Source organism: Silurus aristotelis (genome assembly GCF_946808225.1).
Source record: "Silurus aristotelis genome assembly, chromosome: 20".
NCBI classification, from domain to species: domain Eukaryota; kingdom Metazoa; phylum Chordata; class Actinopteri; order Siluriformes; family Siluridae; genus Silurus; species Silurus aristotelis.
The window spans coordinates 7,826,918-7,840,567 of NC_139593.1; the positions used below are offsets into that span (position 1 = coordinate 7,826,918).

Consider the following 13,650-nt stretch of genomic DNA (forward strand, 5'->3'; position numbering starts at 1 on the left):
TTATAACAGCAAATGAGATCTAAACATGGAATGTTTAAAAAGAAGCACATACCAATCTTATGGCTGGGTGTCCACAAACCTTTGTCGATATAGTGTAACTAAAGCATGTGCATTTTTACACAGAGTGGTCAGTGGCTGCGTACGTGCAGGTTTAACTCTAAAACTGGGCAGTTGAGCTTCTCCAGGACTTTTGATGAATCCGGTCACACACATTCCTCATGGCTTTTGTCTTCCTGACAACATTGAGCGATTAAACTTCAGTCCAGTCAAGGCGAGAACAATTAGAGCTCAACCACAAAAGGGCTAATGGATCTTCAGCCGGCTATGCTTCTTTATAAACGATGTGTTGTCAGTCTCTTAAGAGCTGCACCGAGTGTCGCACTAATACGTCTAGGTATTGTGCGGCCAAGAGTTTTAAATGACTGAGAGGATAGGAATTTGTTTTAGGTCCATCCGGCTTGAAGAGCAAGTACTTTTTAGAAGGACAGGCACAGCTTCTTCTAACAAGTTTGCAACTCTAATGATTGCAAAGAAACAAAGATGTCTGCTGAAACTGCCCAGCAAACTGTCCTTTCCATTTCTTAGTCCGATGCAACAAAAATAACTATCTAAAGCCCTATTTAAAGGATATTGATATGCTTGTGAATGATAAACAGATCATATGGTTAAAAGTATCTGTACACCCGTCATCCACATTCTTGTGCGCTCATTACAAGGATTTAATGGTCAGTGTTCCAGTTCTTCCTGAAGGTGTTCAGGTGGGGTTGATATCAGGGCTTTGTGTCCTTATACGTCACAGGACACACTTGCTCTCTGACCCTTATGCATAGACCAAGCGCACTTTGTGTCTAGGGGCATTGTTATGAAAAAAATTTGGGCTTGTTAGTTCCAAAGAGGAGAAAGCTAGACAATAAAGACATTGTTTGCTTCCACATTTGTTGAGCAAAAAGTCTGAGGAAAGAAACACGTATGGGTTCAATTCATTTAATGTGTATAGCAATTTTTATAGCAAACAGTGGACATTGTCCCAAAGTAGCTTTCTGGGGATTATTAGGTTATACAATTTGAATGTATATGTTAGTGCCTATAATTTTGTCCCTAATTAGTGACTCAGTGGTGACAATAGCAAGAAAAAACTCCCTGAGATAGTTTTAGGAAGAAACCTTTAGAGGAAACAGACTCAAAAGGAAACCCAACCTCATCTGGGGGCACCAAATGTCTATTCATTATAGTTATCGTTGTTGAGATCTACTGTTTAGTGATCTGTTCATTGATGGGCTTTTAAATGCAGACATGAAAATTTCAGTCCTAAGCCATTGTAGCAGACTGCTTCTATTAATTACAATCCAAATAAATCTTCATCGTTTCTAAATTGGTCTTTTTGCTGTTCATGTAGAACCATCCTCAGCTGCACGGAGTGTCTCCAAACAGATGTAGGGCATCAGGATGGATCACGAGGATCCTGAAAGAAGTAAAGGCCATGATCCCTGGTCACTGGTGCCTCAGGAGAGAGAGAGTTAGAAAGACAACAGGAAAAGAAAATACATTTTATGAAGTATCATTATTATTATTATATAAAAGTTAAAGAAAGTGTATGGCATGTCTAGGTTGTAGGTAGGGACCCAGCAAGACTAGCGATGGCAGCATAACTATAAGCGGGAGTAACTCATGTCCGTAACACAGATATGATGCACAGACACGGCCCGCCACACCCCAGTCAACCAACCTGGGTAACCACAGGGTCACTTTAATGATCATAACTGTGGGCTTCTAATGTAGACTGTTATCTTTTTATCCAAGTGTATGTTATAAATTATAAACTATATATATATATGACAGTGGTGGACAGTAATGAAGTAAATGTAATTTGTTACTGTACTTAAGTAGCTCGTGCGTGTCTGTACTTAACTAAAGTATTTGCATTCGGAGAGACTTTTTATTTTACTACATTTCAAAATCCATTATTTTATTCGAATACATTTTGCAAAATCAGTCGTTCCTTTTTATTTATGAGCGGATAAAAACTTAACTGGGCAAACACGCAGCAATCCACCAATCAGGGTCGAGCGCACGCTCCAGTTTAAACATGTTTTGATTGGCGCTTGGTGGCGTCTACTGATCACCAACACACAGTTCAACATCAGTTCAACAGCAAGAGAAATATTTAGAGAGGAATAAATGATGGAAGAAACTCCTGACTCGAACTCGCCACGACACCCGTGGCCTCATTTACATGATTATTTATTTTTTGTTTAAAAAGAAGGTTTTGGACTCATGATAATTGTAATAGGAATCAGTCAGTGTTTGACTCATTAATATCATTGTATTAAAGGATTGTTATGCTAAGGCTAACAGTCACATAAACTGAGTTCATTATGCAAAGACTCTTATGACAAAAATGATAATAGAAACATTACATAGATAAAAAATCACAGTACTTTGGATACTTAAGTACATTCGAAGGCAAATAAATTAGTACTTTTACTTAAGTGAAAGTTTAAAGGGAGCACTTATACTGGAGTAATATTTTAGCCACTGTATCTCTATTTTGACTCAAGTACATGGTTTGTGTACTTCATCCACCACTGACTAATGGTCACAATAATACAACGCAAGCATGCAGTACAATATATTTTATATTCCCAGATGAATATAATAAATCTAAACATGAGAATTAATCTTTACTCCTCTTTTCCAGAACTTTCTATTTTTTGCTGTTCAGACACAACACTCAAAACCTTAATCATTTATATCAAATCTGCATATCTTCAGTATATAAAATATTAAATACACTACATCACATGTATGCATTACAGACCATTGGACATGTTTAATAACCGGTTATAAGTTCAGCCTTTTATTGTGAAACCTGTTCATAACTTTCATACCCGGAAGTAAAGCGGAAACACGTGGGATGATCCATGAACGGGGTCTGGTCGCTTTGCTGAGGGACGGTCAGTGATTTGGGACTGAATGAGTGACTTTGACGTTAAAAAAAACATCAAGATTTATTTATTAGTAAAGTTGAACACATTTTAAAACCTTGGCCAATTAATTTAAATGTCGTTAGATATCATGAATAAACAATGAATGCATAATTATTATTATAATATGTAATTATGAATATTATATTACAGATATTTGATTTGATAATATTTTATTTTGTATTTAGTGTTCATCTGATTTTATTAATTACATCCCCAAGATTTTTTCCCTTCCAAAGTACATAATTTGTCAGTAATTAATCATTTGCAGCAGTTTTCTCCCTAAACTATAATTCTTTGTATCTTTTGTTTAACTTGATAAATTAGACACAAAATAGCATCATTGTAATAAATTAAAAATGTTATTCTGTCTGATCATGTGTCCCCATTAGGCTTTTCTCCCGTTCCTGCTTTCCTGGAAGTTTAATGGAAGCAAAAACCTTGGATTAAATCATCTCTACTTCTATAAGAAGAAGAAAAAAAAGCGATTAAGAAGCAAAAATTGAAGGTAAAACCAGCACTAAATAATTTTTCTCCACATAAATTATAAATATGATGTAGTGTAGATATGATGGTTGGACATTTGATTTAATCCGCCGTGCCGTATATATACACCGATCAGGCAGAACATTATGACCACCTGCCTAATATCGTGTTGGTCCCCCTTTTGCTGCCAAAACAGTTCTGACCTGTCAATCATTAACAGCATGACCTCCTTCAGCAGTTTGAGCTACACGAGTTGGATCTGTTGGATCGGACCACACGGACCAGCCTTCGCTCCTCACATGCATTAATGAGCCTCGGCCGAACCCTGTCGCCGGTTCACCACTGTTCCTTTCTTGAAGCACTTTTGATAGATACTGACCACTGCAGACCAGGAACATCCCAGAAGAGCTGCAGTTTTGGAGATGCTCTGACCCAGTCGTCTAGATCAGTGGTCCCCAACCCCCGGGCCGTGAACCGGCACCGGTCAGTGGGTCAATTGGTACCGGGCCTCACAGAAAGAATACATAACTTACATTATTTCCGAAAATTACCAGATTCTCTCCACATCTGTCTATGACTCACTCTTAATGCATGTCATGATGACTCGGTTATCATTATTTTAATTATTATAATTATTGTAATTATTGTAATTATCCGCCACACCTTCAAGGCCGGTCCGTGAAAACATTGTCCGACATTAAACCGGTCCTTCGCGCAAAAAAGGTTGGGGACCGCTGGTCCGAATGGACGTCACAATTTGGTTCTCGTCATACTCACTCAAATCCATACAATCGCTCATTTTTCCTGCTTCTGACATCAACTATGAGTACTTAATGTTCATATTCTGCCCAATATATTCCACCCACTAACAGGTGCCATGATGAAGAGATAATCAGTGTTATTCACTTCACCTGTCATAATGTTCTAATGTTATAATATTATGCCTGATCAGTGAATATGAGAAGAGGAAACAAAATAGCCTTTTGAAAAAAAACAGGATCTGTTTTGTGTCTCTCGATGAAGTCATCAAATAGCTGTATTGGGCATTGAACACTATTGTATGACAAATTGTATTGTTTCTCATTGCACTATAAGTTTCTCTAAATTCTGTTGAATCATGATCGAGAGGAATTATAAAAACTATAATTTAAATATAATTCTAGATTTACTTTCAGCACACGGTGCTCTGTTGTATGATTTTTGACGCTTCATAGAAGAAAGTTTGTGCACCTCTGCCGTAATGAAACTGCCTGCCTGCAATATTTACACTTTATACAATCCAAACTACAAAGCATCTGTCTTGTCTTGTATATTGCACAGTGATGGCTAGAGGCAATATTTCAGCTCGCTGTATGTGCCTAGTACATGGAATAACAATAAAATTGGACCGGCTTGACTGAAAGCTGAAAGTAATCTGTAAATCACACTGATTTCCCTGCAGGGATGCCGTGATGGTGGTGGTCAACTTGTCTTTTGCTGCTTGTGGTTTTCTGGGTATCTATCATCTTGGCGCAGTCGAAGCTTTCCTCACACATGGGCAGAGGCTGCTGTCGTGTTTAAGAGCCTGCGCTGGGGCGTCAGCTGGGGCTCTGGTGGCCGCCGTTCTCATCACGGCTCCCGACAAGCTCGAGGTAAAGTTTAACCACGACAGCAGAAAGGAACAGAGACATGAGACTTGCTGTTTAAACGCTGCAATGATGCCAATGACTGTCAGTATTGCTGCCTTAATTTTTACAATGATGGCAGAGACAACAGTTATAAAAGCAACAATCACAAAATTAAACAGCAGTGACGATAAAATCAGCAACTCTGATGCAACGACAATGAAAAGAACAAAACAATGACATAAGAAGCAGCAAACGTCAACAACAACGAGACTACAATGACCTCTACAACAATAATGCAACCAACACTGACAGCATTGACCAATAATGATATTGAAACAAATTTAAAGTACTTCAGGCTTTAGTTTGTTTTCTAGATCAGACTGTTTACATAAACCCTTTAACCCGCTGTTTTCTTCTACAGCATTGCAAAGAATTCACCTACAAATTCGCCCTCAATGTCAGGAAACAGAAGCTCGGTGCGATCACGCCTGGATACGACTTCATGCTTGAGCTTAGGTAAGGAGTGGAGTTCAGGACTACAGGTCAAACCGATTTGACCAATACTGATATTCAGGTTGGATTGTATTCGCCGATAACCGGTTAATCAACCAAGTTTTTTAAAACAGATACTGGATAAAGAACAAACTAAGATAGTACTGAACTTCATTACAAAAACAATATAAAAAATACTGAATCATGAAAATGTGCTAATAGAAGTAAATATGGATAAATTATAATTAATGACTATAATAAAGCGCTCCCTGTGCAACGTGCAATCTCTAGTGTAAAAACAAACAGCACGTGATGACAGTGATTCGCCTTTAGAGGCCACTCCCATCAAGGTACGCGAGCCGGAAAAACTATCAGTATGGATCGGTATGGATTTTTGTGAAAGGTCAGGTGTCTCAATACTTTTGGAACTGTAGTGTGTGTGTGCATATATAAAAGTATAACTTTATAGCATTACTTCACACCTGCTAAAACTTTTGCACAGTATTGTATATATGAGGTGATGGAAGCTTATACAATGGGCTTTTAACAGCATGAGCTCTCATTCCAGAATGTACATGAAGAACACTATGCTTTTAAAACCAGGTAATATCACTGTGTTCTCGGATTTCAACACTTCTGTTCACTAGCAATGGAATAATTACAGTAAAATGGTGCTGAAAATGAATTTTTACCCCAAAAGCTACTTAAATACAGCTGTCAATAATTGCTCAATTACCCTCCATGTTGGGGCCACTCGCCTGGCCATCTCTTTAGATATTATATCTATACAAGTTCCATTTATTATACAGTATATACAGGTTACATTTGTGAATGCTTAATATACAGTATAGAACCGTTATTAAAAATACAATGAGTAATAGATTTACAACTGCACTGTTTTGAAAACGGTTATTGGCTATTACGGTTTATACAATAGCTGCCAAAATAAATATATTTGAAATTGTGGTAACAGTTGGGTTGAAAAATTCAAGGAATTGTCAAGACTGGAAACTTTCCATGAGAATTAATGTGCATTTACGTAATTGCAGGTTAGCCTATAACAGAGAACTTAAATGTAGTTCTTGCAGGAGAATTTGACATCAGATTAAATGCAATTTCAGTTGAATGTCTCCATGCACACTCATCAAGGCCACATCCCCTACATGCACTGTGCTTTCCTCCATAACGTACCACACATTATTTCTTGAATCCCGCACACAAAATGATGTATAATGTAAAAAATAAATCCATCTTGGCGAGTATTCACATAAATGACAAAAAAATTAGATAAATGTATGTTTCAAACTACCTTCTGCTGCGTGTAAGCGATTGTGCAATACGTCCAAAAATCTGTTTTTTTAAATCTGTATTAGTTTAAAAGTTTCAGTTAATGACCAAACATGTTTCTATTTATGTTTGTATATAATACAGCATTTTTGGATTAGAAACGAGTTTATTAGAGGGACAGTGCATGTAGGACGTTTTGGAGACAAGGTGAGGGAGGCGAGATTGAGATGGTTTGAGATGGACATGTACAGAGGAGGGACATGGGGTATATCAGTAGGAGAATGCTGAGGATGGAGCCACCAGGAAGGAGGAAAAGAGGAAGGCTAAGGAGACGGTTTATGGATGTGGGGAGGGAAGAAGTTGGGGTGAAAGAGGCAGATGTAGAGGACAGGGTGGGTGTGGAGACGGATGATCCGCTGTGATACGACCAGCATAAAAACTGGTTTTTTCTAAATACAAAAATAAACATGAATCCACTGTGTTGTTTTTTGTGGTACAGGAAGAACAACATATGACTGAAAAGACAGGTGTCCCAATACTTTTGTCCATACTGTATATTGTACAGTAGGTTCAGGATTTTTTTTTCTGTCAATTTATACTATATCTATACTAAAGTACCCATTAAATCAGATGCAACTATAAGCACTTGCACAGAAATGCGTTTGGCTCTTGTTTGTGTTACCATAACAAGAAGATATCTACATGTCCCAGTAGAGTGTAACAAGTAACTGAGGTCAGTGGCGGTTAAGGTTTTGGTCCCCATGCTTGTGTTTTTGTTAGTCTAAAATAATGTTCCAGCGAATGGATTTACTATTACTATTACTATTAGAATAGAATTACTATTATCTGGGTATTGTTCCAGTTGTGTTGTGTTGATTGTACAGATTGCATCACTTGGATAATCGAGTGATTATTGGAATATGAATGCTTGAATGGGATCGGTAGGTAGGTTTGCATCACTGTAAAATGATTGGTTATGACATGTTAAAGCACTTATTTTATAGGTTATTGTTTCTATAGTAACAGCATATACTCCGGGAGTTAGCAGGCAGACTCTCTATATAATCTGAGGTGAAAAAATTAACAATGTAAACAGTATAATTATCATTTTAAGGATTTTTCTTTTAAATAAACACAGCTGGTGCTTTTAGGTTTTTTTTCCTGAGAAACCCAGAAGTTTTTTCTTATTGGGGGGGAACAAATATTTATATTAAAAAAATATTTTACATTTTTGTTAATAACATTTTATGGAACAAATATTAGAATTTAGGTGGTAAATGTAGGTCAGTGATTTTGATAGTGTTTAGACCGTCAGAGAAGACTTGCCCCTGACCGCCCCCCACTGCTGCAGGTATCCAAAAAAGAAAAGAAAAGAAAAGAAAAGAATGGGACTCTCCCGACTTTGATAATTTCTATATAGACACATGGAGTGTGCGTATGTTAGTGGACCACATGGTAACACCTGCTCTGTGTTTCGTGTACGCTGTACTGTAACTTCATCAACTCGTCTTCATCGTCTACTATTGTTTATGTTTTAAGGTTCTTGAAGTTTAGAGCGTAAATAAGCAGGTGGGTCAACCTCCATTTATTGTGCCACAATTATCACACGTCCCACACGTCCTGATGCAGCACGGCTCGTAAAACAGACCAATAAGTCTGTACTTTAACCTGATCGCTCCTGTCCAACTCTTACTCACAAGTCTCCCCCCATTTCCCTACTGTATCCTCTTTATTTCTTTCTTTCCTTCTTTCTTTCATTTTTTCCCCCTTTTCATTCTGCAGCATTTATTTTTTTCTTGCTTCCATTCCTTAATCTTTTTTTTCCATATTTCTGTTTCATCTCTTTATTTACTTTACTTCCATTTTTTTAATGTTCCTTCCTTCCTTCCTTCCTTCCTTCCTTCCTTCCTTCCTTCCTTCCTTCCTTCCTTCCTTCCTTCCTTCCTTCCATCTTTCTTTCTGTTCTCTTCCTTTCTGCCTGTTTTTCTTCTTTCCTTTATTCTTTCCTTCCATTTCTTTTTTTCCTGTTGTCCAGTCTTTATTCATTTCTTCCTTAAATTTTTTTTGTCCTTCCTTCCTTCCTTCCTTCCTTCCTTCCTTCCTTCCATCTTTCTTTCTGTTCTCTTCCTTTCTGCCTGTTTTTCTTCTTTCCTTTATTCTTTCCTTCCATTTCTTTTTTTCCTGTTGTCCAGTCTTTATTCATTTCTTCCTTAAATTTTTTTTGTCCTTCCTTCCTTCCTTCCTTCCTTCCTTCCTTCCTTCCTTCCTTCCTTCCTTCCTTCCTTCCTTCCTTCCTTCCTTCCTTTCATCTATCAATCCATCCATCCTTCCATGTCTTCATGTTCTGTTGTCCATTTCTTCCTTCCTTGTCTTTTTCTGTTGTCCCTCCCATCCTTCCATCCATCCACCCATGTCTTTATGTTCTCTTGTCTCTCCCTGACAGAAACATGCCACACACACACACACACACACACACACACACACACACACACACACACACACACACACAAGTTAAATAGCAGCATCATTTGATGTCAGAGCGAGAGAGAGGAGACGTAGAGAACGTCCTTGTGCTTTGCGGTTACAAGATAATTGTTTATATGCGTTGTGTTCAGAGAGAACAGGAGCGTCTTGACCTTGAGGTAACTAGATGCACGTCCTCCAGATCGCATTCATTTCGCCCGAGCCATGAAATATGAATCAGCGATGCCGTTTTGGGCACATCGAGCGAGAGAATATCTCTCAGCACAGCCATATTAGGCATGTCGGAGAAGAGATCTGGATTCAAAAAAATTCGATCTGTGTGTGTGTGGATTGGGGGGGGGATTGTGTGTTGTGCTTAAATGTGAACACAGATAAAGCTGACACTGCAATTTAAAAATATCTGTTAAAAAATAAATAAATAAATAAATTGTTAGAAGGAAACTGAGTTTGGGGTCTCAGGAGTGGAAAGAGAGGAGAAGAAAGTGAATTCCATCACCTCCTGCGTTGTGACTGAAGCAGCTTGGCCAAACAGATTGTGTAATTATGGGATGGCGTTTAGGGAAACTCGGGCGGCGTTGTTAATTATGCAGAGATGACAAACGAGCGTGTGTCTTGTCCCCGGCCTCCAGAAGCGGCATCGACCGCATCCTGCCTTGTGACGCTCACCTGTTGGCCAGCGAGCACCTCCACGTCTCCCTGACCAACTGCAGGACGGGAAAGAACAGCATGGTGTCCAGCTTTCCCTCCAGAGAACACCTTATTAAGGTACCTGCACTCATCCGGGTAACGGAGAATGATTAATAGATCGACTCTGAGGGGACGGACGGCAGCACATCACTAACTGATGCCATAAGCAGTAATTTAACACACAATATGACCTTTCACTCTGACACACTGATTTTATTAACACTCCCTCTTTTCTCTCTTCGTCCATCTATTACTCCCTACATCTCCATCTCTATCGTTCGCTTCGCTTTATAATACCTGTTCTCTTGTATTGGTCTCCTCTCAATCCAATCTTTTTTTTTCTTCTTTTTTTTTTAATGTCCCGCCCATTCCTTTTAACTTTTTGTTCCACACATTCTTTCTTTTAATCATTTGTTCCTTTCCTTTTATCCTTCCTTCCTTTCCTCTCTTTCTGTTGTTCCTTCATCCTTCCTTTCTGTTGTCTCTTTATCCTTCCTACCTTTCATCTCTTTCTGTTGTCCTTTCCCTCCCTCCTTATTTCTGTCAGTCTTTTTTTTTGTTGTCCCTTGCTTATATCTCTTCTTTTCTGTTGTCCCTTGCCTATCCTCCCTTTTATCTCCTTCTTTGTTCTTTTTTTCCTTCCTTTCTTCCTTCCTGCCTTCCTTCTTTCCTTTTATTTTTATCTCCTTTCCGTTGTCCTTCCCATCCTTTCATCTCATTTCTTCTGTTGTTCCTTCCTTCTTTCCTTCCTTCCTTCCTTCCTTTCCTTCCATCTCTCTTTCACAGCCTTTATTTCCCATTATCCCTCTCCCATCTCTTCCCATCCCTTATTGGTATGCAACCATTTTAAATTTTTTCCTATTTTTATTTATTTATTGATTTATTTATTTGTTTTTACTGTTGCTCTTCTTTACTACTCTGCATTTTCTCACCTCTTTCTCTCTAGTACGTAAATGTTCCCATTTTTTTAACGCCTTGATTATAATTGAATGCTAAACTTTTATTCGTTCTGCTCTCACACACACTCCTTTATTCTATTACCTGTTTGCTTCTCTTCTGACTTGGACTTCTCTCTCTGATCGCTGTGTCTGTCTTATGTTTGTGATGCAGGTTCTTCTGGCCAGCAGCTTTGTTCCTCTGTATGCAGGAGTAAAGCCAGTGGAGTTCCAGGGCCAGGTAGAGAGTGTGTGTGTGTGTGTGTGTGTGTGTGTGTGTGTGTGTGTGTGTGTGTGTGTGTGTGTGTGTGTGTGTGTGTGTGTGTGTGTGTGTGTGTGTGTGTGTGTGTGTGTGTGTGTGTGTGTGTGTGTGTGTGTGTGTGTGGTTGCTGACTGACTGGACTTGAATTACAACCGTTATAAGTCAGTCACTGAACTCGACGCTGTAGTTTAAGTCATGACAGAAGACGTGTCTGCGTATCTGACGTTTATATTAAGTCTGGATGATTTTTTATCATCTGTACCTCGTTCCTGTGCACAAACTCGTTTGCTTTTTACTCCAGTAGAAATGGATGGATGGGGGTTTCACAGACAGTCTTCCTATTCTTCCTGTTGGTCGGACCATCACCGTGTCTCCGTTCAGCGGGCTGCAGGACGTGTGCCCGCCTCACATGGGTCACAGGAAGCTGAACGTTAGCCTGGCTAACATGACCATTACCGTGAGTCGTCCTCTAACTAGCTTACTATCCTTCTCCTCGATTACACTGCATTGTCTTAGTGTCCGTTCACGTCTGTGATGTGAGCTGAAGCTGTAATTAGCCGTACCATTGTAACATTAGTCTCTTCCTTTCTCTTGTCCTTTTATCCCATTTATTTTTCATTCATCCTTTCCATTCTTCAACACGTCCACCCTCTTTTCTAACATTTTAAATTCCACACCAATTTTTTCTTCCCTTATTTCCATTCACTTTCTTCCTTCTTTTCTTCCATTCCTCTTTTCATCCTTTCTTTCTACCATCTCCTTAAATTCCTTGTACTTTCCTTCTGTACCCTTTTTTTCATCCTTTCTTTCATTTTTACCATCTCTTACCCCACCTCGTACATCACACTGTATATTAGTATCACTTTATCAAACCTCTCTCCATTGTTTTCCTAGCTGACATATATATCTTTTTGTATCTTTTGCTCATTTCATTTCTTTCAATCTTTCTTTTCCAATCTATCACTTTCTTCCTGTTAAAACAGAAGATTTATTTGTATGATTTATTTGTACAACAGTTGAAGAAATGCCATGTTTTAATTTTTTCCTCCAATAAGCCCTTTATTATTATATTATTATAATGGCTGTTTATTATTGACATCTCAATGTATATATGGGGTTAAAAATATTAAGCCTGTGATCCATGATAGTTTGTTTTCTTTCATGCTGTAATGCAACATAATGCTTTCCAATTTTTTCCAGTTATTAGCCAAAGCAGTATATTTTCTAACCCTGCGATTTAAACTCTCAGCCATGTCTACTGTGCTGCCGCTGCCCTCAAGCAACAGCCGTTGATGTTTTATAGAAATATATTTGACACGCAGTAGTGTGCTTATTGAGCAAAGGCACTGATCTTTTTTTGCCCCTCGCTTTGATTCTTCTCGCAGCTTTCCACAGAGAACATCAAACGGCTGAACCAGGCCTTGTTCCCGCCGTCCATCCGCCGAATGCAAGACTTACATCAGGAAGGCTACCAGGACACAATGCGCTTTCTCAGAACGGAGGGCTGGACGCAGGCATAAAAATAATAATAATAATAATAATAATAATAATAATAATAATAATAAATGTTTTTTTCAAGTGTTTTGCTCTTGTTAAATGTCTGTATGAGAAACCGTTTTAGGCATGTTTATTATGTATGAGGTCATTTTTCATAGTAATGTCAATTTTAAAGTTATGTATTGTATTATTTAAGTGCACTCTCACAATATGTTGCTGCTGAAATGTCTGGATTGACAAATAAAAGTTTTTTTACATAGGTTTTTAATTTTTTTGTTTTTTTACAACTTCCCCAAAAAATTCATAAAATAAAGAAGTGGTTTTTAGGAGGGGGTTTGGTAGAAATGCGTGGTCCTGGTGTGATGAAACGAGTTTGGGGGAATAGCATATTGGTTTAGAGGGTTTATTTGTGTAACGAGGAACAAGCAGCATTACAAAACAGCCAGCCTGTGGGCAAACGAACAAGCAATGAAAATCGTTTAGATTTGCTCAGAAATTGGAGCTTGTGCCATGGCTCTAGTCGGGTATGTGATATTTTTTTTTTATTTATTTATTTATTTTTTTTAAACATATTTATACACTGGAAATCACAACCAACAATTGAGAATTTTAATTGTTTATTGTAATTTTTTACTATTTTACAGGTCGAAGGAATTTAATTGTTTTAATGCAAACAACAACAATTCTGAAAAGCCAACATTTATGAATGCATTTAAATATTGAGCTTGATGTTTAATTGATAGATTGCCTCCAGAAGTGGAATTATGGGCAAGTTTGAGAAACTTAGTGAACATAACGTGAACCGTTTCCAAACACACCTCAGTCATATTACCATTATTTTGCAATTCACATTACACATTAAGTAATAGTAGTAGCGGTGTCCCCATTTAAGGATTTACAAAAGTCAAATTAGAATGGTCAAGTCTTGC

At 38.2% G+C, this 13,650-nt stretch overlaps 1 protein-coding gene across 2 annotated transcripts; it reads left to right on the forward strand.

Moving 5' to 3' along the window:
- Positions 1-2,879: 2,879 nt before the first annotated feature.
- Positions 2,880-12,980, forward strand: pnpla4 (patatin-like phospholipase domain containing 4). 2 transcript variants are annotated; one of them, XM_083522863.1, is made up of 8 exons: positions 2,880-2,954; positions 3,377-3,492; positions 4,912-5,101; positions 5,499-5,593; positions 9,970-10,105; positions 11,138-11,203; positions 11,529-11,681; positions 12,610-12,980. In XM_083522863.1, exons 3-8 carry the CDS (start codon positions 4,922-4,924, stop codon positions 12,742-12,744), a joined length of 765 nt encoding a protein of 254 aa, XP_083378989.1. In that variant the 5' UTR covers positions 2,880-2,954; positions 3,377-3,492; positions 4,912-4,921; the 3' UTR covers positions 12,745-12,980. The 2 variants fall into 2 exon arrangements, with proteins under 2 accessions (XP_083378989.1, XP_083378990.1); XM_083522864.1 differs by lacking the exon at positions 2,880-2,954 and adding an exon at positions 3,000-3,018.
- Positions 12,981-13,650: the final 670 nt, after the last annotated feature.